Source organism: Nuphar pumila, chromosome 17 (genome assembly GCF_984573655.1).
Source record: "Nuphar pumila chromosome 17, dmNupPumi1.hap1.1, whole genome shotgun sequence".
Lineage (NCBI taxonomy): Eukaryota > Viridiplantae > Streptophyta > Magnoliopsida > Nymphaeales > Nymphaeaceae > Nuphar > Nuphar pumila.
Genome location: NC_143265.1, coordinates 73,120,210 through 73,147,768, shown reverse-complemented (window position 1 = coordinate 73,147,768; position 27,559 = coordinate 73,120,210). Strand labels below are relative to the sequence as shown.

The 27,559-nt window shown below is 37.5% G+C and overlaps 1 protein-coding gene across 1 annotated transcript; it reads right to left on the bottom strand.

Annotated features, from left to right (window-relative positions):
* Nucleotides 1-1,482: 1,482 nt before the first annotated feature.
* Nucleotides 1,483-27,179, bottom strand: LOC149812210 (uncharacterized). The gene is made up of 7 exons (XM_089992699.1): nucleotides 26,383-27,179; nucleotides 16,972-17,029; nucleotides 16,806-16,886; nucleotides 16,551-16,586; nucleotides 2,520-2,759; nucleotides 2,298-2,436; nucleotides 1,483-2,163 (listed from the first exon to the last, which is right to left on the bottom strand). The coding sequence occupies exons 1-7, from the start codon at nucleotides 26,550-26,552 to the stop codon at nucleotides 1,670-1,672; spliced, it is 1,218 nt and encodes a 405-aa protein (XP_089848825.1). The 5' UTR covers nucleotides 26,553-27,179; the 3' UTR covers nucleotides 1,483-1,669.
* Nucleotides 27,180-27,559: the final 380 nt, after the last annotated feature.

Genomic DNA, 27,559 nt, shown 5'->3' with positions numbered 1-27,559 from the left:
ATAACTCAACAAACCTAGCTTAATCGGGCTAATCGAGCTCAACCGAGCTTGATTGCCTGATCAAGCTTGACTCATTTATCTACCCGAACGAGTTCAAGCCGAGCTTAAATGAGTTGAGCTCGAGCCAATCCCGAGTTAACTCGGCTAGTTTTGCACCCCTACGTCTACACCCCCCTCCCGTTTCGCGCGTTTGCCGCGTCTCTTTTTTGGTGGCCCAGTGTAATTTGTGGCAGCACCATCCCAAATCACGCTGGGAACGAGCCACCACACAAGGCCTGAAGGTTTAAAATTTTGCTAGAAACAGGTACAAGATACAAGTACATGGTATTGCTACTGGTATGTGTATCGGTATCTGAAGGTTTAAAAAGTTTGAGGTACATATTTATTTGAAGCACATAAAGAATTATTGGTACGAGCTTCTAAAAAAACTGATACAACACATATTTCATAAAAACACATGAATTAATATATAAGGAAAATATATGGTGGTTGTGTACCATGATACCTTGCAGTAGTACACACTCTTCTTTGGATAGATCTAGCCACCAAATGATAAATCAAACCATTCAGATGAGTTTAGCATGATTTATTTAGTATAAAAGGTTTTATCATGTTTAATGCATCATAAGATTCAATTTTTGAGTCAAAATCAACGGCTAACAATTCATGAAAATAAGAATGGTTTAAAAATGACATAAAACATCATAATTGAGTAAACTTTAACTCGTGACAATAACAAATAGAATAAGCTAAACATGATCCAATGGTTAGATTTTGCCTTTAGGAGCTTAGGTCTATATAAATCAAGGGTACAACCATAAGCTATGGTGGTATAATACTACCGTAGAAGTGTTATATATATATATATATATATATATATATATATATATGAGAACTGAACATATTAAGCCCCATTTATCATTCTGCCCTGTTTTACCCTATAGGTTTTAAGTGTTTCATGATAGATCTGAACTGTTAGATGTGTTTAGCATGATCGATTTAGTGAGAATCGACTATTGGATCATTGGTTTTTTGATGAAAAAACATGATTTTAGGAGCCAGAAAAAAAAATGATACCTTCATAGCCATTGATTTTGGATCACCTGGAAAACATTTAAAAATATCAGATTCCAGCTATCCAAAAGCTGGTTCCCAAAACAAAACCTATAGATCACATCTATGGTGTTAGACCTGAGAAAAAATATTTAAAACTACGATTTTTGAAGGGGCCTAACGAGACCTAACGAAAAAGTGTGCCTAAGGAACGTATTAACCGTTAGATGTGTTTAACATGATCGATTTAGTGGGAATCGACTCTTGGATCATTGTTTTTTCAGTAGATAGTGCTAATTACAAGGTCATTATCTCACTTAATTTACAAAGCCAAGTTACCAAGTCATTTGTTCCTGTACAATAATCTCAGAATCTGCAGGATGGTTGCGTCTTATTATGTTGGTAGCATCATAATAACAATCACATTCAGTCTCAACCATTCTGCCAATTGAACGGACGTATTTACATAATATGACATTCAAAATCCTCAATTCTATGGAGACGACAAGCATTCTCCATTGTTGCTAATGACCAACAACAGCTCACCACGAGGACAGAAATTCATTCCCCTAATTTCACAATATAACTTCCGCATAAACGACTAGTGCATTGGAACTTACAATCTTGAACGCCGAATGCATTTGATCGGGTTAAAAGACGCGGTTGTATGTGATGAAGGAAATGCATGGCCAGGCAACAAATCAACATGTTTGACATCCCAACCTTCAATATTCTTTGGAACACACACATCAAAGAGTATTTTACCAAGCACACCATGGGCATTGATGCTTGTGGGGCTGGAGAGATGAGGTACGCTTTCTTTCTGCTCATCCTGCAAAGATCCCATGCCTTTGTCATCCAGGAACTCCACTGAGCTAGGCAAGAAAAAGTGATCACTGGGCCCGACAGCAACTCGTCCAAAACTCTGGTTTGAGTTAACTGCTGCTTTATGCAGATTGCAGACTGACTTGGATATCTCATTAGAAGCTACCACGTTGCCTGAACTTCCACCAGGAGGTTGAGAATTTCTCTGGGAATAAAGAAAAGCTGATTTTGCAAGAAACTCAGCTACAGCAGCACTGTATTCTGTAGGGAAACATTTATAGTGTCCTGCAACAAATCCATCCATTACAAACAGTTTGCAGGTAATGATTTAGCAGTGCGAAAGTCTTGAGATCTTTATTAGATAAAAAATCACTGTAATAGATAAAGAAGGAAAGGGTAAAAATGAAATAGAAACTAACCTACATGAAGCGAACTTTGCCATTTGACAAGTTTAACATCTCCACCAAGATCTTGTAAACGTTTCACAAAATTGCATATTATCTGGTATGGAGCAAGATCATCATCTTCTGAGCAAAAGACGAGGAACGGACCCATCCTCTGCATCAACAGGGAGATAATAAAATAGTGTTCATGGGATATAGATTTTTAAGGAATTTCTACAGTCTAGGTAGAGAACTTACCACTGAAGCGTATAAAGTTTGCCAATACTCCATACGTTGTGCATTATGTCTGGTTAGGAACAGAGCATCCAAACTAAAAGCAAATGCCTTAGCAGCCCATGAGACTAACCTTGGTGGAGTAGACATTTTGAGAACAGATGGATGAAGAACAAATTTAGTGCCCAAGTCGCTGGTGAAGTCGATGGGGCTCGAGTCATAAACTTGTCCAGAGATGCAGTCTCTGATTAGCTGGTACTCACCCTTCACATGCGAATGATGTAATATTGTAATCAGGGGAGAAAACATAACTTAGAAAATATTTGTAAAAGAATCTGACAGCTTCAATTTTAATACTTGTTACTTAAACTTGTGTCCCTGTGGAAAAAAATAAAAGAAAATTCCATATCATGTCTTACCTTTTACCGAAAATTCCTAAGACAGACCCATGTTTTAATCAAAACCATCAAAGAGGGATCTGGAACTAACTTCTGTCAGGCAAGGATACAGCAAAAATGTCAAACTTTATGGTAAATTCCACATTTTCCAAAGGACATTTGCCCTCAATGATGAGTTAACATTCATAACCCCCATTCTGCCAACATTCTTAAGGCATCCTGTTCTTGCACTGCTCACAGTTTGAGCATCCAGGAAAGGTGGTCAATTCTTCCATGTCCTTCATATTTGATCTAAGGTTTCTAGACTAGGAAGCGGAAACGGAAAATGATATGGGAAGCGGAAGCGAGAAGCGATGCATTTTAAAATGTATATGAAGTGGAAAGTGAGAAATAAAAGAATATATATAAGAATTGAATGAGAATCAAAATGGAACACAAATAAAAACTAAAATAAAAGTGAATATACTTAAATTTCATGATTTTTTAGTGTAAGAATTAAATTTTTAACAAAATCTAAAAATGATGACTGCCAATTTAAAGAAAGCACATGGAAGTGAGTGAGATGTTAAAATACATGTAATCAATATATATATATATATATATTCAATCATACCCGATAAGGGTATTCCTGTAATTCTGTCCAATAGGGACATTGTAGTCTTTTTTCATTTTTGTTTTTCTTCTTTTATGTTCCTTTTTCTCTCTTTTATTTTTCTGTTTTATTTTTCCTAAAAATGCGTTTAATGCATTCACATTGGGGGTCCCAACTAAGAGTCGTTGGGCCCCCAACGACACCTTGTTGGGCCTCCCAATGTGGTCTCTCTGGCTTACTTTTCTCCCTCTCTCATTCCTTCTTGCCTATAAATAAGTGGGGTATCCCCTTTGTAAAGTATTGGCTTCTTCAAGCCCTTTCTTGCATTTATAAGAATTTATGTTTGCAAGCCATTGTTGGCTTTTGTGTATGTCCTTTGTTGGACTTGTTCTTTTGCTTTTTATATGTGAATGTCCATTGTAGGACATTGTTTTTATTTCCGCATATTTCATTACATGGTATCAAAGCCAAGTGTATGCTCTTGATTCTTGATATAGCTAGTTGACTAGTTATATTTTTCATTTTGTATTTCTCTTTTTTGGTTTGTTTTCTTGAGTTTAAAAATGGAAGGAGAACAAAAGATTGATCTCTCTTTCAAACTTAATGATTCCAACTAGATGATGTGGGCCGTCGCCATGGAGAACAAAATCAAAGGTAAAAAACTTTGGGGATACGTCATGGGCACTATTCCGGAACCGCAACTCCAACTCACCAAGATGGATGGTGATAAAAAAAAAACTCTTGAAGAAAATGCTCGCATGAAGGCCATTGAAGATCACCAATCTAAAGTGGAAGATTGGGAAAGCAATCATGCAAAAATTCTGGCTTGGTTCATGAACAACGTAGAGCTTAAAATTTGCGCCAACATTGCTAAATTTCGGATGGCAAATGAAGCATGGTTCTTTATGAAAGGTATGTATACTCAAAAAGACCTTGCTCGTCAATTCTTTCTCCAAGAAAAAATCCGGACCATTAAGCAAGGGGAAATGGGTGTAAGAGATTACTTTAGCACCCTTGGACTCTTATAGGATGAACTATCTCTACTAAAACCAAAGTGGGTTTCTATTGAAGATGTGGAACTAAGAAGAGAACAAATAGAAAAAGAACACTTTTTCCAATTTCTACATGGGCTTAGGCTCGAATATGAACAAGTTAGATTTTCCCTACTTCATAGATCTAAGTCTCTTCCTTTAGAAGATGCTATAGCCGAAATATGCCAAGAAAAAACTCGTCTTGGCATGATTAATGGAGGAGATGAAGTTTTGGCCGTGTCTAAACCCGACAATCATGTGAAAGCCTATAAGCCTCCATACTTTGGGAGGCAAAATAACTATATAGAAAAGTCATTTGCCATCATTGCCAAAAACCAGGTCATATAAGACCTAATTGCCCTAAGTTAAATGAAGCACCAAAAAGTAAGGTTGCCTCCATTGAATAAATTACTCAAAAGAAGGAGGAGACTATAAAAGGGAAGGAGTCCTTCTCTCTTGCTCAACTATCGGAAGCACTTCAAATTCTACTCAAATCGCCATCAACTTCGGGTGCCGCCATAGCTTCTTCTTCTCCTCCAGGTATGTCTTCTTGGATTCTTGATTCTAGAGCTTCCTTTCATATGACCCCTCTTGAAAATGGGTTTTCCGAGTTGTGTAATAACTCTAAAAACTTTTATGTAATAACTCTAAAAACTCTTATGTTTCAACCGCCGATGGTACATCTTTACAAATAAAAAGTTTTGGAACTTTAAATTTTTCCAAAGATTTCTTTATGCCAAAGGTAAGAGTGGTACCTCAACTTAATTTAAATCTCCTTTCTGTTTCTCAAATATGTGATCATGGATGTGAAATCTCCTTCTCAACTAAGGATTGCTCTATACAGGATCTCTGGTCCGGGAAGCAGATTGAGCAAGGCTATAGGAAGGAAAATCTCTATTACATGAGCAACTTGAAACTTCCCACTAACTCTTTTTGTAATCATGTCCAAGATAAAAATATTGAAACTTGACACCAAAGACTTGGACATCCAAGTTTATCAAAAATGTACTCCTTTCCTTTTGAAAAGAAATTTTGTAATGAGAAACATTTTGTTTGCAAGAATTGTATTTTTGGAAAAATGATATCCACTCTTTTTCCAAATAGAACTTTTGTGTCCAAAAAAACTTTTGAGTTAGTCCATTCGAACGTTTGGGGCCCTTCTCCGATCATATCGAAAGGAGGATACTCCTATTATGTTACTTTCATTGATCACTACACTAGATATGTGTGGATCTATTTTCTCAATTTAAAATCCGAAGTCTTTGACTTTTTTAAGAAATTTCATATGATAGTCAAAAATCAATTTTCAAGTAATATCTCTATTCTTAGATCCGATTCGGGTGAAGAGTATTTATCAAATGAATTTCAAAATTATTTGGAAACAAATGGAATTTGTCATCAAAGATCATGTCCTAGAACTCCCCAACAAAATGGTCTAGCCGAAAGAAAATATAGACACATTTTGGAAACCACTAAGATACTTCTTATTTCCAAAGAACTTTTGGGCCGAAGCCGCTTTAACTTCAACTTACTTGATAAATAGAATGATATCTTCATCCTTACAAAATACATCTCCATATGAAAAATTATTTGAAAGAACACCCGATTTCAATAGATTAAGAATTTTTGGGTGTAAATGTTTTGTCCTTACACATAAAAGAGATAAATTATCTCCTAAAGCTATTAAATGTGTTTTCTTAGGATATGGAGAAAATCAAAAGGGTTTTAGATGCTTCGACCTTAAAAATAATAAACTATATGTGTCTAGAGATGTAACCTTTTCAGAAAATGAAAATAGTTTTGAGAAAACTAAAGATATTGACGAAAGCGAATATGCTTTCTTGTTTGATCTTCTCTCTCAAGAAGATGTGACTCCTTAAGAAGAAGAAATCTCTAATGATTTGTTGAATGATCTAGAGGATATTCCTCTTAACAATATTGAAAATGAAAATGAAAATGATAGACCCATCCAAACCTATGTTAGGCGTGGTCAACAAGTTCGCATGAGTGCCTTAGAAAAATACGTTCAAGGGTCCAACATAGAAGAAACCTCTTTAAGGAGATTCAGCCGAATCTCCAATCCTCCTAATAGGTTTGTTTCCTATAAGTCTCTAACACCAAAGTATAGAGCGTGTCTAATTGCGTTACACTCTTTTCATGAACCTCCACATTATAATGAAGCCAAAAACATTCTCCAGTGGGTTGAAGTCATGAACTTAGAACTTAGTGTACTTGAAAAGGCAAAACTTGGGAAATAACCTCTTTACCCACTGGAAAGAGATCTATTGGATGTAAATGGGTCTTCAAAATTAAAACTAAAAGTGATGGGTCATTAGAACGCTATAAAGCCCGGTTGGTAGCAAAAGGATACGCTTAAGAATACGGTATAGACTATGAAGAAACCTTCGCTCCCGTAGCTAGAATGACTAGTATTAAAACTCTTATTGCGGTTGCGTCAGTTAAAAAATGGCCTATTTATCAATTAGATGTTAAGAATGCATTCCTAAATGGTGAATTAAATGAAGAGGTTTACATGGATCCTCCTCCAGGAGTATGTATTGGTGAAAATAAAATTCTCAAACTTAAAAAGGCATTATATGGGTTAAAGCAAGCTCCAAAGGCTTGACATGATAGATTTAGCAATATAATGACAAGTTTGAATTTTCGCTCAAGCTATAATGACACTGCCTTGTTTGTGAAAAGTGCAGGGTCTTCAGTAGTTATTCTACTACTTTATGTTGATGATATGATCAACACTAGAAGTGATGAGCAAGGAATCAATGATATTAAGAAAGTTTTAAAAGAAAATTTTGACATGTCTGACCTTGGTTTCTTAAGATATTTTTTAGAAATTGAAGTAGCGTACTCTCCTCGAGGGTACATTCTCTCTCAGATGAAACTTATTGCTGACATTTGTTCCAAGTCTGGCATCTACGACGATAAGAAGACAAAACCCCTGAAGTTATCAATGCAAAGTTAAGGTTGGAAGATGAAACACTCCTCGAGGATCCTACTCCCTACCGCCAACTTGTTGGGTCTCTGACCTACTTATCCATCACTCGGCCAGACATAGCTCATGCAGTTCACTTAGTCAGTCAGTTTCAACATGCACCTACAACTGTGCACATGAGTGCAGTCTTAAGAATAGTCAGATACATCAAAAACACCATAACTAAGGGAGTTTTTCTTTCATCTTCGTCATCACTTGACTTAATTGTTTATACTGATGCTGATTGGGGAGGAAATCCCAATGATAGAGTCTCAACTACCGGTTTTTGTGTTTTCTTAGGTGATTATGATTTCTTAGAGATGCAAGAAGCAACACAAAGTATCATTGTCCTCAACAGAAGCGGAGTATCGTGCAATGGCCACTACAACCATGGAGCTTGTGTAGCTTAGAAGTCTTCTCAGTGATATGGGCAGTCATCTCTACTCCTTCGAAGATGTGTTATGACAATAAAAGCGCAATCTAAATCGCAAGCAATCATACCTTCCATGAGCGTACTAAATACATCGAGATGGACTGTCATTACGTTCATGAGGAATACCTAAGAGGAACCATAGCACTGCCTTACGTTACATCCGAGTACCAGTTGGCGGACTTCTTCACTAAAGCCCTTGTTGCTCCTCGTTTTATGTTCCTTCTCAACAAGTTTTCGGTTATATCCTCGTAAAGCTTGAGGGAGGGTGTTAAAATACATGTAATCAATATATATATATATATATTCAATCATACCCGATAAGGGTATTCCTATAATTCTGTCCAATAGGGACAATGTAGTCTTTTTTCATTTTTGTTTTTCTTTTCTTAGTTTCCTTTTTCTTTCTTTTATTTTTCCTAAAAATGCATTTAATGCATTCACATCGAGGGTCCCAACTAAGAGTCGTTGGGCCCCCAACGGTCACAATTGTGACCGTTGGGAGCCCAACGACACCTTGTTGGGCCTCCCAATGTGGTCTCCCTCTCTTACTTTTCTCCCTCTCTCTCATTCCTTTTTGCCTATAAATAAATGGGGTATCCCCCTTTGTAAAGTATGGGCTTCTTCAAGCCCTTTCTTGCATTTATAAGAATTTATGTTTGCAAGCCATTGTTGGCTTTTGTGTATGTCCTTTGTTGGACTTGTTCTTTTGCTTTTTATAAGTGAATGTCCATTGTAGGACATTGTTTTTATTTTCGCATATTTCATTACATGAGAAGGTAGAAAGGAAACACAAAAAACACGAAAAGTGGAGTGAGAGAACATATAATAAGAATAGATGAAGCGTGTGGAAAGCATCGAAGAATCAAGATTCTCTTCAAGTTTCGGAAGCGAGGAGTATCGCGCTTCCGAAGTGAGCTTCCCACCTTGTAAAACCCTCATTTTCCAAAACAAATTCGGAGCCGAGTCGAACTCGGATCCGACCCAGACCCGCTAGGGTTATTAGGGGTGAGGGTTTCTTTTAAACCCTCTTCTCCCCCTGTGCGCCGCACTTCCCCTCTGCCTCTGTGTTTCCCTCTCCACGATGCGAAACAGGAAACCCTTCGGGGTTTCCCTGTTGGGCTCTTCCCCGATCTCCATTAAAGGCACGTCGAGGGGAGGGAGGGCTTCCATTGCCTGCACCTCCCTCCTCTTTCTCTCGCTCCTGGCCAAGGTTGTCAGACTAGGAAGCGGGAGCAGGAAACGATACGGGAAACGAAAGCGAGAAGCGAGAAGCGATGCATTTAAAAATGTATAGGAAGCGGGAAGCGAGGAATGAAAAATAAATAAATATAAGAATTGAATGGGAATCAAAATGAAACACAAACAAAAACTAAAATAAAAGTGAAAAATATTAAATTTCATGTTTTTTAGTGTAAAAATTAAATTTTTAACAAAATCTAAAAATAATGACTACCAATTTAGAGAAAACACATGGAAGTGAGTGAAAAAAGTGAGAGAAAACACAAAAAACAAGAAAAGTTGAGTAAGAGAACTTATAAGAAGAATAGATAAAGTGTGTGGAAAGCATATGAGAAGCGTTGGAGAATCGAGGTTCTCATCAAGTTTCAGAAGCGAGGAGTATCGCGCTTTCGAAGTGAGCTTCCCACCTATCTAAGAAGCTTCTGGTAACTCTGCTCCCGGTGTGCGACTGAACCCCAGTGCCGAAGACCTCACATCCGCCGCCTCTCGGGGGAGCCAATGTCGCCTCCTCCCTCTTGTTCTGATCATCGCCACCATCGTCGACGTCGACGGCCTCGAAGGTATGCACCCTCCTCCCTTCTCTCTGTGTGCGCCGGGAGGACGACGCCCCCCTGCTGCGCCTCCCCTCTCCCTCTGCGTGTATCGAGAGGACGACAGGAGGCCGACAACCCCCTGTAGCCCCCCCCCCTCTCTCTGTGTTCGTCGGGAGGCCGACGACCCCCTGCCTCCCCTCCCCATCTCTCTCTCCCTTTCTGTTGCTGGCAGGCAAGGGCTCGCCCCTTGCTGCTTCATGGAGTTTCGGTAGGTAGGGGACGCCCCTACTGCCTCTAGGATCCCGGCAAGTAGGGCGACGACCCTGTGGCCCTTCTGTTTTCGGCAGGCAGGGGCTCGCCCCCTGCCGCCTCTCAATTTTCAGTAGACAGGGGCTCGCCCCCCTGCCACCTCTGTTTCCGACAGACAGGAGTGACGCCCCTGCTGCCTCTCAGTTCTCGGCAGGCAGGAGCTCTCCCCCTGTCGCTTCTGTAATTTCAGCAGGTAGGGGCACGCCCCTGCCGCCTCCCTTTTTCGGCCGACAGGCATGGGCGATGCCCCTGCCTGATCCCCCTTTTCAGTAAAACCAATGAGGGCTTTGCTTGTTTGGTAGGAGCTGTTAGTGCACGTCACGGTGTGTTGGGACATTGCAAGTTCAAAACCCAAAGGGGTTTGGTGTAGTGTGATGAAGCTTAGGCTGTGAGGCAGGCAGTCTATGTTCAAATCTCATTGGTGTCATCTCTTGTGCAAGCCAAAGCGTGGTGACTCCCTGGGAGGGAGGGTAAGCCCATTGAAGAGACTGCCCCTGTTTGCGATAACAGAAGGTCGGCAGGGGACTTAGCACCTGCTGCCTTCTGTCTTCCCTGCAGATCGGTAAGGGTTGGGTCCCCTGTCGTTCTTTGCCACCCTCTGTAGCTTCTGCAGGTCGGCAGGGGCGAAGCCTCTGCCTCTACCTCCCTTAATGAATGCCAGGTTGGGTCAGGCTTGTAGATGAGTCTGCCCGCCCCTCCAATTTTCTTTCAAATGGTTAATTGATTACCTTTTTCACAACTGGCGCAACAGAGCACGCTCGCCCCCACGTCGATTCTGAGGTACGGGTCTTCTCTTTTGATTTCAAGTGAGAAATCGAATGCGGTTCGATTTCATGTAATATTTTGGTTGAAAAATCCATGGGAAAAACGTGTAGAGTATGTGTTCTTAAAGATCTCATGGAGGATGACCCATGGATCGTCCTCCATGGCTGTGTTTTTTTTTATACTTTACTCTTTTTATGAAATAGAAATTTTGTACTAGTATAACAGAATTTTTATTCTCGATGGGAGGGGTTCTTTTAGGAGCCCTTTTCCTGTTATCGATTTCCAATGGAGGGTTTTGATATGGGTTGTGTAAAAGCATGAAAGTATGCATTTGAAATCATGTTGTATACATATGTTTTTCAGAAAATATGTGTGTAATGGTGTATTTATTGAAACCATTGAATATATATGTATTGTTGAATAAGTATACACAAATAGGCTTAATGTTCATGTTAGATTCTTTTGAACATGCACATGATTTGATTTGTTTACGATCATACTCGAATGTGAGCATGTTCGAATCTGCCTGTTTGGGTCTTCAAAAAAAAATTGGGTATTCAGTTATGCTTTTTAAATTTATTTCAAGACTTGTTAATTAAACTAAAGCTGGTTTGTTGTGTATAAAAGAGTGGGGTTTGGTTTCATATGCTCAGAATTGATACGATACGCATTAGCAATATACTATTTCAAGTGATTCCTAGTGCTCGTGTACACTTAAAAAGAATGTGCCTAGTCATGTGATTATTTTTCAGATTTTTGCTAAAGTACTGTGGACTTAATCTGATGGATGAAATTCTTCTTATGCTTTAGTTTGATTTTAGCATGTTGGATATGAATGCATGCCTGCTAACATGTTATTGTAAAGTTTGTTTTGGTTCAGGTGCATACATGATATGAATGTGTGAAGCCTTGAAATTCAATTTCTAGATCCAGGTTATGTTCATGTGTGTGGATGTTAACACATGTTATGAATGAAAAGTTTCATATGCCTATATTTATGGGACATGTTTAATTATCGTGCATTTATGGATTGGTTTCAAGTGCATGTGCATACATGAAATCGATGTGTGTTTAGCATGTGCAATCCTGCATAAATTCTCATGTACTTATGAATCATAAATGAATGCATTGTGTTAAGTGATTACATGAAAGCAATTTCACATGGATGGTGAACACATGCATATGACTGTGGTAGCTCATGTACATTGTTAAATTGGTATGAACGAATGTGCATTTGGAATCATGTTGGTATCATTGCATAAATTGCATATTGTTATGATTTTTGCATACAATGCATCGATGTTCGAAATGAATCATCATGAGCCTGGTGGGCCTCGATCTTTGGTTTGCTCTTTATTTATGTATTTTAAATGCATCGCAAAAATCACATTCATTTGATTTCACTATATTGCATTGTTCCATGTGTTTCCACAGGCGGGAGTCCCGTGATGGTTCTCGCAGGGGTAGATGCGAGCTTTTGCCTTTGCTTTTGCATGCTGATTTGCAAAACTCAATAATTGGCTTTTAATAAAAAGATAATAAATAAGAATAGTATAATATACGTTCTGAGATCTTTTATCGGAAGAATGAGAATCTTAAAGATTCAGTTTTTGAGGACCACGATGATACAAAAAAAAGACTCTGTGTGCACTAATGTTTACCCCTGAACTCGATATTGAGGTTCTTTCTCCTGGCTACGGTTTTAGAGAGAGTCTGCCACTTGACCTAGGGGTGGTGTGTTTGACACAACTGTTGTTTTGGTATACCAAGAAAGTGACACTTATGGGCATGTAGTGTCCCTAGTGTCCCCAACATTAGATGTGGAGGTCTAATGTTTCGAAGGTGATTCGGTCGAGGGTTAAGTTTGGAACCTAGTAATAAAATACAAATTGTGTGTTAAGCTAACCTGAAAACCTAACTTGACCTCGGAGATTTTACCCGTGTGGTATATCCGCGAACAACGGTAATTAAAAAGAGGAACTTAAATTGTATGCATTTAATAGGGCATGCATATGGAAACGAAAACTTTAATGATAGATAATAAAGTGTTCATGGATTGCACATAAATCATACATAATCCTGCTATGCATTAGAACATGCATATTTGATGCAGGGCAGGACCCGATTGGGCCCATCGTGCCACTCGATCCACCACACAGGGCAGATGAAAGACCCCGTGACTATGACTCACCTGCAGGGACGGAGCCACGACGCAGGGAGGTACCCCTGCGCACCTACGTCAGGCGTGGTGGAGCTCACGCGCCCCAGAACCAGCTGCAAAGAAGGACTGAATCGGATCGTGGGTCGGATCCAAATCTGGACCCACGACCCGATCCAATAGACAGTCTTTAAAAGGCCTGTCTAGGGTTGCGTGAAGATCATGGAAGATTAAAAGAAACCCAGCCGACTTTTCTTTTGCTGCAGTTTTCCTTTTCCTTTACTTATTTCCTGTTTTCCCTTGCATTCTTCCCTGTTTATTGCATTTTTTCATTGTTTATTGAGACATTTCTGAGTTTAATAAAGAAGTTCAGCCCCACCGATTTACGGTGGGCCATTATTTTCTCTCCTCCTTCAACGTGAGCTGCATCAATATTTTACCTGTTTTCTTTAATTACATGTTAGTGGATGCATGAGGTATAATTTCTAATGTATGTTAAATGTCCTGCTTATTTAAATTGTGATTCCTGTTATTGATTAATGTTTTTTCATGCTTAATAGATGCTCCCTGTTGCATGAATGTTTAATTGAATTATGTATTTGTCATAACTGCATTCTTCTAAATTATTGCATGAAATCTTATCTGTGTTCTTTATGATCATTTATTTCATTAGAGGGATCTGTACGTAGAATTCTTCGAATTTCTGACACCCTCTATTTGTGATTTTTCGCAACCGCAGGAGACCAGTGAAACAACTAGCTTCTGGTAGAATTACGGGTGTCACATTTTTGCTAGACAGTTCACATAGGGACAACGTGGATCAGTCTTTTTCTTTATTTATTTTTATGTCATTAAAATAACTCTGATATGTTCTTTGCAATTAATATTAGATATTCTTTCTTTCATGATTAATAAATAATGAGTTGCTATGATTTGAGATGATAAATGTAAGCTCTATTGTGGTTGGTTGTTTTATCCAATTGGGAGTGAAACTGTAAAGACACCGGGTTTCTGGAAAGGTTTCCGCAATAGTTAAAAAAAAAAAATCGCATTTTCAAGGAGTATGAGTTGGAGTCGTTACACACCTATCTAAGAAGCTTCCGGTAACTCTGGTTTGATCTACTTGGGTTGATCTCAGTAATGTTTGTAAAATAGGACCATTCTAGGAAAAGGGTAGTTAGGTCATCTGATGAAAAAAAGATGGGACCTTTTTGGGAATGTCATAGAGGCGGCAACCGATCTGAAACATAGGTAAAATGTGGATATTATATGTAATTTCCTAAAATACTAACAAGAAATGGGGACAAAAAGGGCCTCAAATTATATTTGCAGCATAGAAACTCCAAGTAAAGATATCAACTACAGAAAGCGTTGGTATGCCATAGCATGGAACCAGCAACTCTTTCACCACACAAACATCTTACTGGCGGTAAGCACATACCAACACACTGATAATGATATTCTGATTCTTACAATCATTAAGCAAATTAAGTGTCCACTTACTGGATGAGTTTACTCCAGTGCCTGGATTGATGTTACAAGGAAATACTAATATCTTTATTAAATGTATATCCTGAAAAGTCACAAGCTATTGAAATGACACTGTGTCTGGTTTTTAGATTATGGTTAGGGAGTTCATGAAACTTCTGAAGTTTGTCTGGAAGATGACACAGCACATTTACTTCCGGAAGTGTGTCCAAGAGGCAATGGTCATGTGAAGGTGTTTAAAACATAAAACAACCATTTGAGAAGAGCTTAATCAAATTAAGTGATCAATTTGCTCTTTATAGGCCAGTTCCTGGAGGAAAAGAGATGCTTCCAGTTTAGAGTGCACCTAAATTAGCTTACAAAAGATTCCCGTCTTCCACACGCCCCAGCTCCACCACCACCCCTCTCTGTTTCTCTCTTGCATGCATGTGCACATACGCATGCTTCTTTCTTGTGTTTTATTCATTTTTTTAAACTGTCACAGAAATTGTTACCTATAGACTTCCAAAATATGGACAAAAATGACACTTTCAGGAGAATCCAGATCAGCACCCACTAGATATTTCAAAAATGCAGAATCACATCAGCCCCATTTTTACCAAATCTAGACACTCCTTGATACTGAGCAATTTATTGCAACAACTTCATGTAATAATCCTGTCCTAAAAAATCTTTTCTTTTAGAACACTTTCAGGAGAATCCAGATCAGCACCCACTAGATATTTCAAAAATGCAGAATCACATCAGCCCCATTTTTACCAAATCTAGACACTCCTTGATACTGAGCAATTTATTGCAACAACTTCATGTAATAATCATGTCCTAAAAAATCCTTTCTTTTAGAACTTCTTTATACTAAAAAGTTAAAAACAGGGTGAGAAACTGCCTTTTCCATCTCCAGCTATTCATGCCCTGCCATCTTTCTCAGGAAAAAAAGAGGTTCTCGAAAGAATGGAAGAAGAAGAATTTGCAATATATTTCACTAGTCAAACTCAATCCATTATTTTTATCATAGTCAACACCGGTGATAAACTGAATTTGATCAAGTTAAAATCACATTATATTAAAAAATTCTTTAAAATATTTTCGTTTCATGTAACCTCAATTGAGCACATTTTCCACCTATCACAATAATTTTATGATCCAGAGAATCAAAATTTTCTATAACATAGAAACTACTTACCTTTCCAAAAAATACCAAGAAATTCGGGTATTCCAGAGGAAACATAAGTCAGTTTTATGTCCTAAGAATCGTGATGCTAATCTTATCCCCAATGCTAGTAAGTCATTATCACTTTTATGCATGAGCTTAACATCATATTCACATGAATTCCCCAGTGGGTGTAAATAATATTCAAAAGAAACTGTTTTACCTGATTCAAAAAACAAATCTTAGCTCTGAAAAACTTATTCAGACTTCACAAAAATTGATGGCTCTTCAGAAATCTTGCTTTTTGTTTAGGAAAGAACTATCAGAACTACTACAAGGAAGGCCGAGACATTGAAGGCCTGAGCTGCATGATTTAATCTTGGCACAACAAAAAATCTCAGCTTGGATTATTCTAAGCAGAATGATTTAATCTTGGCACAACAAGGAAGGCCGAGGACATGGCATTGGATAGAAATGAGTGGAGGAGAAGGATTCATGTAGAAGACCCAGAATGATTTTCTTTTGGTTCATATCGCCGACCCCAATTGTTTTGGGATGAAGGCGTAGTTGTTGTTGTTGAATTATTCTATGCATAACTAGGATATGGATAGACTTATCATTGAATAGCCTGTTGCTCCATTCAAGCCATATGTGATACTAGAACCTCAACGTCAAGTTCATAGTTTTAACATGTCGAAGTTTAACTAATACCAGATGAAAACTGACAACTCCAATCCATAGGAATTAAAGCTCACGCTATAAAGACACTAGCATTCCTGCATGTGATGTAATGAATCTAGCCACCATGTTGAAGAAAATTTCTGCATATGTGACCATGCAATGTCCGATCACATTCTCTTGTCAAATATATTTCCCTCAGTCTACAGTTTTACCTATTCCACTTGCCCGAAGAGACAGAAAAAATAGAATAATAAAATAATCTTAAAATTCTGAAAGGTTGTGAAAATACCTGGCTTAAACGCCCTTCAATATTCCCATCAATTATCTGAGAAAAATCTGTGTTAATACATCTTATCAACATTAAATGTAAATACACTTAGCTACACGTACCCATGTTGTATACATGAATGCTATGGGTGAGGTGTACACATAGCATAAAGTCAAGTAATATGGACTCTACCAAATCTACAAGAACACTAGGTATATAAATATAAAGTATATATATACATGTATGTATGTTTGTATGTTTATGTGCAAGGAATACCTGAAGAAACTTGTACATGCAAGCTTTTGTTCCACCAGAAAATGCAGCTAGCACAACAGGACATGGTTTGAGCTTGACCACCTGCAATGCAAGTACAGATACAAAATTGCATAGGTACATGTTTGAAAAATAGTCTTCCTATTATTTCTTAGGAAACAAGGCTGACCTTGATAAGCTCGTCCAGGATGCTAACTGCAAGTGACATGGCTTTGTCTGGGAAAAACCTATAAATTAACTATTATTTAGTCATACTAAACAAACAATATGCAGATCTATTCCAAATAGGTTTCTTCTCCCTCAAAGAAACATTCACATGGATTTCAAAACTTACAAAATCCTTGATATGAAAATTATTGGATTTATAACACATTAAGTGACAAATTCAAATGATAAATTAGAAAAATGTTAAGAGAACAGAATGTACTTAAAGGATAGAGGACGATAAATGCATATATTAGAATCAGTATTATTAAAGAAAATTTAAATTAGTAGAATCCGGTGTTACAAATGTTGCACTGTATTGTCTATGATATATTGTAGCATTGTATCAAAGATTCAAAATACAGTATGACACCTTAGCATGTTGAAGCACGTTGGAAACTTGGAACTAACTAATAGTTTACCAATGCATTTTCTTTGCTTTTATGCTACTTTTTGCTGACTTTTTGAAGGAACACTGAATCTTTAAGCATTAATAGGGGCATTTTGACCCTATTTTCCCCACTCTAGTGTTCTCAACTCCAAAAAATTCAAAATTTAGATTTTCTCTAAAATAAAACCTTAAAAGGCTAATATGTGTGCAATCTTCAAGAGATTGCTCTATTCCTACCTTGGAAAGGCCTAAGTCATGTATGATCAGGCAAGATTTACATATTTAAAGGAAGAGGTGAAAACACTCACGTGAGACTATACGTACATCAAAATACTTGAAGCCAAGAAGCATCACTTATTTTTTAAGGTATTTAAGATCCTTATATTTGCTTACTTTTTAAGGTATTTAAGATCCTTATATTTGGTCTTCCGGGTATTTTTCCTTGAGCAGACCATGCAACTCTCGATACTACAAAGGCAAGCTCAATTTATGTTTGAGGAATTTATTGATGGCAATGAGAGAAATACCATCGGAAAAGTGGTCTTTATGTGCCAGTTGTCAAAGTCATGATAGAATGTGTTCTCTATGCAATTAAATCTAGCCATGGAATATAAAGCTTGAAATGTCACTTACAAACTATGTTACATGGATACGGGTGTGGGTATGGGTACGGAAGGTAGGACATGGCAGGTTCAAAAAATGTGGGTATGGGGACAGCTATATATATATATATATATATATATATATATATATATATATATATATATATATATATATATATATATATATATATATATATATATATATATGTGTGTGTGTGTGTGTGTGTGTGTGTGTGTGGGGGGGGGGGGGGGGGGGGAGGATAACATTTTTAAATGAAAGAAAAAAAACTTTAAATGTAAAAAAGAAACAAGCGGTAGGTAAAATGATTTTTTTTTAAATAGGGGGTGTTTGAAAATTTTCCTTTTATTTCTAAGGGAAGGGGGTACTCCGTAACCACATTCCCATTCTCTTTCTTTGTCTCTCTCTCTCTACCGATGTGAAGAAGAAGAACGAGGACAGTTGTTGATGCTGCTCTCTCTCTCTCTCTCTCTCTCTCTCTCTCTCTCTCTCTCTCTCTCTCTCTCTCTCTCTCTCTCTCTCTTTCTCTCGATCTCAATGTGAAGAAGAAGAACGAGAAGGAGGACCGCTGCTGCTGCTGCTGCTGCTGCTCTCTCTCTTTCTCTCGATCTCGATGTAAACAAGAAGAAGAAGGACCGCTGCTACAGTTCTCTCTCTCTCTCTCTCTATGTGAAGAAGAAGAACAAGGAGGATCCCATAGCCACTGCCTCTCTCTCTTTTCTTATTTGTGATAGCTTTTCAATGGGCAGAACGAGGTAGGTACATGTCTCTCTCTTTTCTTTCCTTCTCTTCTCCCGCTCCTCTTTTTCTTCCTCTTTCTACTCCCCTCGTTCTTCTTCTTCTCCTGCTGGCTAGGGTGGAGAAAGGGGAAGCAAAATAGCAAAAAAAAGAGAGAGAGAGTTGGGGTTCGATTTGGGTCCCAGTGGACCCGACCCGATCCAGGCCCAGCATGTACCCGTGCTGCGTCTGGTACCGGTACCCGTCTTGGGCTGTGTCGACACGGGTACATGGGGCCTTTTGTCGTGTCTATGTGACATAGCTTACAAATAAAAGCCAATCTGTAAGGCAACACAAATTTTTACATATTTAGGTAACACATGCACATAAACAATAGCTAGCCGACACAAAATCAAAAAGAAGAAAAACCAATACTAAAATTGAAGACAATGAAAAGCAACCACCAAAAAATTAAGATCAACTATCAGAACCAGAAGATGTACATCCACTACTCATCAATTAAGAGAATAGAAGTATCTTCCTCTAATATACCATAATTAGATCTCTTAAATAAAAAGGGAAATGCAATAAGAATGAAGAAAAATCAAAGTCAGGTTTTGAACTTGCTTTGCATTGATTATCCACCAAATCTCCCGAATCTCTCTGTTGTTTTCATAGAGAAACCCTGATATATACTCATACTTAAATAGGTAAGCTTCATTAGAAACCATACAAGTCCATATCTGGATAGAGCTTTTCATATACATCAACTTCCACCTTTTTATGAACATCAAATTCTTCATTACCAAGAAGATATCATTCGACAAAATCTTATTATATATAACAAGTCAAAGTTTAACTGGCCTGATGGACCACTAAACAACCTCAGAAATGCCTCAAACAGTGGTTAACCATTGGTCCACCAAGTATAGGACTTTGAATAAGCTTACAAAAAATGAAGTCTGATATTGATGGCCAAAGTTAAGTTCTGTCAAAGCCTTGAAATGATAGGAGTCATTTAACAGATGTTCAAAAAATATATGTATTTTGCAGAACTTCTTGTGAAAAGTTTAAGTTGAATTGCTTATTTCACCATGAACTTTTCAAGTGATGATATCTATGGCATTCACTTCAAGTTGAAGTAGACAAGAATCTTTGGCTTCACTTTGCATAGAAAATTATAGGAAATGCTTGGAAAACCATTCACTTTGGAGTCAATGCTAGAAGCAAGAGGAACCCACAGGTATGGAAAAAAGGTTAATGTGAAAAGAAAAAGTAAACTGTAGTAGAAACATAAGTTTTTGTTTGGATGTGATTATCATGACAAACGTCTTTGGCTATCTCAAATATCATGATAACACTGTAATATGTGTTCATATTGGATAAAATTGGGAGAGATTGAAATGATCAAATTTGACAATTTGAGTGCATAACAATATTGTGATCATTACTTCAATTTATCAACATTTGTTGTTTCTTATATGCTTGAGTTGTAAGTCAAAAGTTACATGTTCTGAAAAATATCTAATTACTTTATTCACCAGAAAATATTTACATACTCCTAGTTTTCATCTTGTATATTCTTGAGATAAATTTCATGATATAAACCAAAAAAACTAAAAGTTCTGAAATAAGAATCTCATGATGAAGAAAACGTCGCTTTACTTCTGTCACTACCTATGTCACAGTGATTCAGCCAGCTGGGTGCCGCACCCGTGTCGACGCGACGTGGGTGCAGGTGTGGGTGCGGCACCCGGTGCGGTCAAACCGACAGTGGGTATGGTCAACTCACCCAAGGTATTAAGTGTCCAATTTTGGACTTAAAAAAAAATCCCGATGAAATGGGCTGGGAGGGGGATTAGGGCAGAAAAAATTTGCCCCCCTCCTCTTCTCCGTCTCCAACCCAGTGGCGCGGTGACTCCGGCATGACGAGGTATGTCTCCATTCTCTCTCTCTCAAACTCTCTCCCCTCGTCTCTCTCGCTCTTCTCAGCTAAACCCCGTCCCCCTTGATCCCTCTCTCTCTCTCTCTCTCTCTCTCTCTCTCTCTCTCTCTCTCTCTGCTTGTACATATTTCTACCACCCTTTCTTGCTTATTTTCTTTCATTATGTCTATGTTTATGAAGTTGGTGCATGTTTCGGTTGCAATATGCTGCCAACTGATTCTTCATGTTGGTAGGTGTAATACATGAGGGGTCAATGGACATTCGAAAAAGGAAATGTGTGTGTTAATGGATAAGCTTGAAATATGACTATGCAGTAGCGATCCTATCCAGAAATACCAGTATTTATAGTGGAGAATGGACCATTTTTTATGGCAGGATGACAATCCTAGGAAATATCATTGATTAAGATGTGAAAGTCTGAAACTACTTTGGACCTTGTGAATAAAATGATTTTCCTAGGATTGTCATTCGCAGAAGCATTGAAGAAGAAGAATGCATGCAATATGTTATACACGTTGAAATCTTAATAGGATAAAACTGTTGGTTTTATTCAGTGAATGGTCCAACTATTTGATGTGAAAGTCTGAAATTTTGTAGTGGATTAAAAAGTACTAAAATTTTCCATCTCATTGTGCAAAAAATGTCAATTTAAAGTGTTCACATTATATGCAGCGGTGCTGACAGCCACCATCTTAGCATTTCTCGAGATGGGCATGATCTCCATCTCAAAAAATGTTAAGATGGGTGGCTGTCAGCTGCGACAGCGATGCCGCATCATGCAGTGCTACCGCATAAAAAAAGCTTTCTAAGAAAAATATAGATTTTTATGATTAATTGGTTCACTCAATAGAGGGATTTCAATTGATTGTGCTTTTTTTGGGAATTGATTTTGTCAAAAATTTTAATTATTCCTGTGAACACAAGTGAAAGATCTTTTTTTTAGTTTTTGTTTATCATATTTTTATTATTGCTAAAACACAATTTTACGTACTATATTTTTTAGAAGAAAGGTCAGGCAAGCTTTGCAAATGTGTTACTGTCAATGCATCCAAATATATAACTTATTGACCTTGCATTCAATATTATCAATCTTGATTGTATGCATAATTGATTTTAATATAATAAATTTTTTTTGTTTTCATAGCAAAAATGACGGATATAGAGAAAGGACTTGCGTCATTCTCATCCTCATATGTAAGTTTTGCTGCTAGTATTGTTGTTAGTGGTAATGAGAGTGTTGATTCAAGTTCGTTAGCCGCAACATGTGATGATGGGGACCCCACTATGAGCACAGGTGGATAAGCTTACAAAAACTGAAAGAGGTGGTGAAAACAAGAGATTTCGATGCAAACCATGTGAGAGAGATTTTATTGGGTCTTACACAAGAGTTAAGGCTCATTCATTTGTTGAAGATACTAGGATATAGTATTTCAGGATGCAAAAGAGTTGATAAGGCAATACGAAGACAATACAAAAAAATACATGATGAATATGAGAAGATAAAAACAATGAGTGATTCTTGTGCAATTAGTATATCCTTTTTAAGCTACCAAGATGATGCTAAAAAAAAGTGGATGTAGAGGAAGATGAACGATACAAGCATCATTCAATTCATATGTAAGGGAAGATATTGATAAAAAAGTAGGGACATATTTTTATTCTAGTTAACTTCCATTTAATGCAGCTAGAAATCCTTATTGGAAGGATTTAGTTACTTCACTAGCAAATTGTAACTTGAGTGACTATATACCTCCAACAACAAACAACAAAACAAGCTCAAAAAAACTACAAACGACAATTCTTGTAGAAGAGAGGGCAAATTTTGAGAGATTGCTAGAGATTAAGAAATATTCATGAGAACAAAATGGAGTTTTCATTGTTTCTGATGGGTGGACAGATATTTAAAAGCGTCCATTGATTAATTTTATTGTTTCTTCACTTAGTAACACAGTATTCTTGAAAGCAGTTGATGCATCTGGGCAATATAAAAATACTGAGTATTTGAAAGGGTTGTTTATATAAGTAATAAAAGAAGTATGTGATAAAAAAATAGTGCAAATCATCACAGACAACGCTCCTGTTTGCAAAAGTGCAACACTGAGTTTGGAGAGTGAGTATCCTCATATTTTTTGAACTCCCTATATAGTACACAGCTTAAATCCGGCCATTAAGAGCACCTGCAACCCCAAAGAAAAAGAAAATTCACCAGCATATGTTTTATGTTCATGGATTGAGGAATTAAAAAAAAATGTCAAAAGCATTAGAAATTTTATTGTCAACCACCATCATGCTAATGCTATATTTAATAGGCATTTTGAACTGAAATTGTTGAAGGTTACTGAAACACGTTTTGCGTCCATTATTGTGATGGTGAAAAAGATTAAGGAAGTGAAAAATGCTTTGGTTAACATGGTAACTGATGAAAATTAGACATTATATTATGTTGATGATGTTGTCAAGGCTCAAGAAATTAAGAAATTCATTGTTGATTTTGGGATAGAGTCGTATTCTTCCTTCAGTTTACACAACCTATTTGGAAAATGTTGAGAAAAGTTGATAAGGATGAAACCGTGCTTCACAAAGTTTATGAAGCGTGAGATAATATGATTCAAATTTTTTTTAAAAATACAAGTTGTAGTTTTCAAGCATGAGAAAAAAAATTCTGCATAGAATGATTCAAATTTTTTTAATTATATTTATTTAATTTTAGTCAGAAGATGAGATAAGAGCAACACTTCTTTGCATTGCATGACATTATCTCAATCCCAAATATTATGCAAAGAAGTTGCAAGAAGCTAGTGTTGGTCGTGTCCCTCCAAATTTCGACCCAAAGCTATTAAGACATAAAAATATGTGTATGGTAACACTTTATCAAGAATCACATATACTAAATCAAGTCACACAAGAGTTTGAAAAATGTTCATCTTCGAGAATATATGGGCAAACATTGATAGCGAGAGAGGAAACAAATATAGATGATAGATCCTATCACATGGTGGTCAACATTTGAATCAGAAACACCTCTTCTCCAATGTCTTGCATTGAGATTGCTATCCCAGTCTGCTAGTTCATCCTGTTGTGAAAGAAATTGGAGCACATATTATCAAATCCATAATATGAAGAGAAACAAATTCACTAGCAAGTGTGTAGAGGATTTAGTATATGATCATTCTAATCTTCGACTACTTTCGTGAACCAATGATGAATACAGATACTAATTGCTCTCTTAGTTATTTGACTATTTCTTAGTTTTTTCATTTAAATATACTTGTATTTAACATTTTCAAATGGGGTTTGTAATGCAAATAAGGATCATTCAAATTTTGGGATGTAAACTGAGAAGAATATGACTTAAAGAGAGAGCATTATTTCAACATTACAAACAGACTTATCTGAGCCTAGTCTTCATTTTTATGATGCATTTGATGATGAAACAAAAAATTATCAGGATTCATTACCTCATCGTCATCTACATTATGTAGGATATACTTTTGGTATGTAATAATTATGCATTATTTGCTTCTTTTATCAGTATACTTTATAATTTACTTATTTTCTACTTTACTTAATTGATTGTTTTTATAATATATTTAGGTTGATTTAATTGTGGTGTTAATTTTTATGATAAAGAATAGAATTGTAGATTGTTAATTTGATTTGTTGCATGCATGATGAATTGACTTGATGATATTATAATAATTGTTTTTTATTTAATTAGTATTATTGTTAACTGTTAAAAATTATATATGTATATATATATATATATACCCTCCCGCACCCCGCACCCAAGTTTTTTTAAAATGCCGCATCGCCACACTTGCACCCGCACCTATGTAACATAGGTCACTACATATGTGACGAGTACAAACTTGGCAAAACCAATGGTCTAGCAGCTGGGTAGAGTTGCACTATCCTATTCAACACCGGCAAGATTTGAATCCTGTCTGCAACTATCCCCAGTTGATTATTTAATGAAAAAGAATAAACCAAAGAATAATTAGCCAAAATACCTTCCTGCAACTCATTTCGTCTAAGAACTATTAACATCAAATGACCATTTGACACATTGGACAAAGCCACCATGGAGTTTGATGAATATGATTGGAAGAGGCCTTCCACAATGATCCTATGTTCATTCATCTTCAAGTACATCAATCATGTCAAACATTTTGCAGACCTAGAGTTACCGAAAGCTTCTTGTGTAGGTGGAAAGCTCGCTTCCCGAAAACTCGCTTTGAAAGCGCGATACTCCTCGCTTTCAAAACTTCATGGGAAGCTTGATTCCCCACGTTTCTTCTATGCTTTTCATACACATGGTCTATACATACTATATGCTTTTCTCACGTTTCTTTTCATCCTTTTCATGTATTTTCTCTCACACTTTCACTCACTTTCCATGAACTTTCTTTAAATTGGTAACCATCATTGTTAGATTTTAACAAAAATTGAACTCTTTTACACATGAAATATAAGAATGATCAATTTTATTTTAGTTTTTATTTGTTTCTTGTTTGATTCCATATTGCTTCATTTTTTATTCATATTTCGCTTTTAAATTGAAACTTCGCTTCCCGCTTAGTATAAATTTAAAAATGCCTCGCTTCTCACTTCCGCTTCTGCTTCCTAGTTTGGCAACCTTGCGCAGACCCATTTGCTTCACATGGATTTACTCCCTTCAACTATGCCTGCTCCAAAAATTCATTATCTTCACAACTCATGATCCAGCCCCCTAAAGTTCAGCTTTTTCCTCAGAGAATAAGGGTATGTTTGCATGTCACAGAAAAGGCCTTCCTTCCACGGTAAAAAGGGCCTTTTCTGTGGGGTTCACACGTGATGGTGTGTCCAATGCAAACAATGGGACTCTGTTCCACGCAGAAAGTCCCCCCTCTTCTGATTATTTTCTGCGCATGGCCCCTAGGACGGGGGGGGGGGGGGGTCGGACTGTGTTTCGGGGGTAACACAGTCAGCGCTAACTTGTGCATGGCAGGTGTTTCCCCGCCACACAAACGCCCCCTAAGACTTGATCCTCATTAAAGAAACAGAATCTTCCTAAACCAACACCTACATGACCAAACAGAACCGTTCCATGACATATACCACCAGCTAGACTCATGATTAAATAATTTAACAACGATATGGTCTCAGTTCCCACAACACTAGATTGTAATCGATAGTTGCATCTAGCAGAATAAACTGCTGACGAATTGTTGCAATTCATCGCTCCTGCTACTCCAGATTGTGAATGACCAGTTACAAGTTAGCATCACATAAATGAAATAAGAACAACACTCTTATTTGGAATCAAAGCTACATTTGCAGGTCATCTAGCCTTCCTCGTGACCGAAACAACTCAAACAGTAAGTACCAATCTACTTAATCTCTACATCAAACTGAACAGCAAAGAATATAAGTACCCAATTGAACAAAAAAGGGAAAAAACCAACAGAAATTAACACCGATAATCGTATAGACATCAAGAATTTACAAAAAAAAAAGACAATTCACAAAAAACCAATCATCTAGACCAATGGACTAAAACGAGACCGAAAAAGAAATCTCATAAAAAGATCAATCAACTCAAATTACAGGCAAAACGAGCAACAAAATCCGACCAACACACCAAAACGCCCAACCGAGTGCGAGAAAAAATTCGAACCGCATCAAACATCAAAAGTTAGAGATACCCAAATGAGAAAACTTACAGATTCAAGAAATTGGAGTGGCAGACCAACGAATTCCATCCGAGAGAAGAGTACAGCTCAACGTACGGCCTCACGTGCTTGTCCTGACTAGACATCCAAACGAACGCCACCACGACTCCTTTCGCACCAATTTCCTTCCTTCCCCAGTAGAAGCGACCATCTCCCCACATCTTCTTGTGGGTGTGCGCCCAATAGATCAAGAAAACTCTTGTGGGTGTGCGCCCAATAGATCAAGAAAACTCTTGTGGGTGTGCGACCAATCGATCAAGAAACTCCCAAAAAGAAGGAACAACCGAAGTTAAACGAAAAGTAGGTCACGGAAAGGCGGGGAATTCACAGAGAAGACGACCTTCTCGTCGAAACGGACTACCATCCCTCAGTGGTCATTATCCATCGGACAATCCAAACGAAGGAATCTAGCTAACCATATCGAGCCGACCGTAGAGAGAGAGAGAGAGAGAGAGGATACGCCAGGTAAAATGGGTTGTGACGCTAATTTCCTCGTTGCTTATTTATTCGATTTTATTTTTTTTGTTTATTGTTGAATGAATGATTCTTATTCATGAATGTGTATTATTATATTTTTTCAAATAATCTCAGAAAACCATGGCACTCACTTGCGAGTTCATTGGCCTAAAAACCTAGTCAGGTTTGCCCTTGTGATAAGGAACGTGCGCTAACAAGGGGTCCTCTCATCCGGCAGGGACGACTTGTGAATGTCACTAAATTGGCGAAACCAGCGAGTGGCATCCCTTGCCACAATGTCGAAGCTGGGTGTACTCCCCGGTGGGTAGGGAGACCTCAAGGACTAGCTATAATGTACTGTCGGGGATGAGGAGGGTTTTCTCCTTTAAAAAAAAAAAGCACCTGTGACTGTAAGATTGGTAAACTAGCCGAACAAACCGGCTTGTTTGGGCTTGACTTGCCTTCTAGTATACCGAGCTCTTGACTCGGCTCGTATTTGTGTTTAGCTGAGTCATCCTCAAGCTCGGCTCATGCCCGAATGAGACAAGCCGAACACGAGCTTGCTTATGTAAAATAATCTGTGTTAATTATTACATAAAATATATATAGTATTTATATATTACACTTAAAATTATATGTATATATTATTATTATATATATATATATATATTCTATTTTATGCATTCTTCTCTTTATTTGTTACACCAAAAAA

What these genes read in the sequence shown, in the direction of transcription:
- LOC149812210 (XM_089992699.1), bottom strand. Translation starts at nt 26,552, where the DNA reads ATGTGGGGAGATGGTCGCTTCTACTGGGGAAGGAAGGAAATTGGTGCG. An exon ending in TCCTGGACGAGCTTATCAAG is followed by an intron (nt 16,887 to 16,971) that starts GTCAGCCTTGTT and finishes CTTGCATTGCAG; the next exon opens with GTGGTCAAGCTCAAACCATG. An exon ending in GCATGTACAAGTTTCTTCAG is followed by an intron (nt 16,587 to 16,805) that starts GTATTCCTTGCA and finishes GATTTTTCTCAG; the next exon opens with ATAATTGATGGGAATATTGA.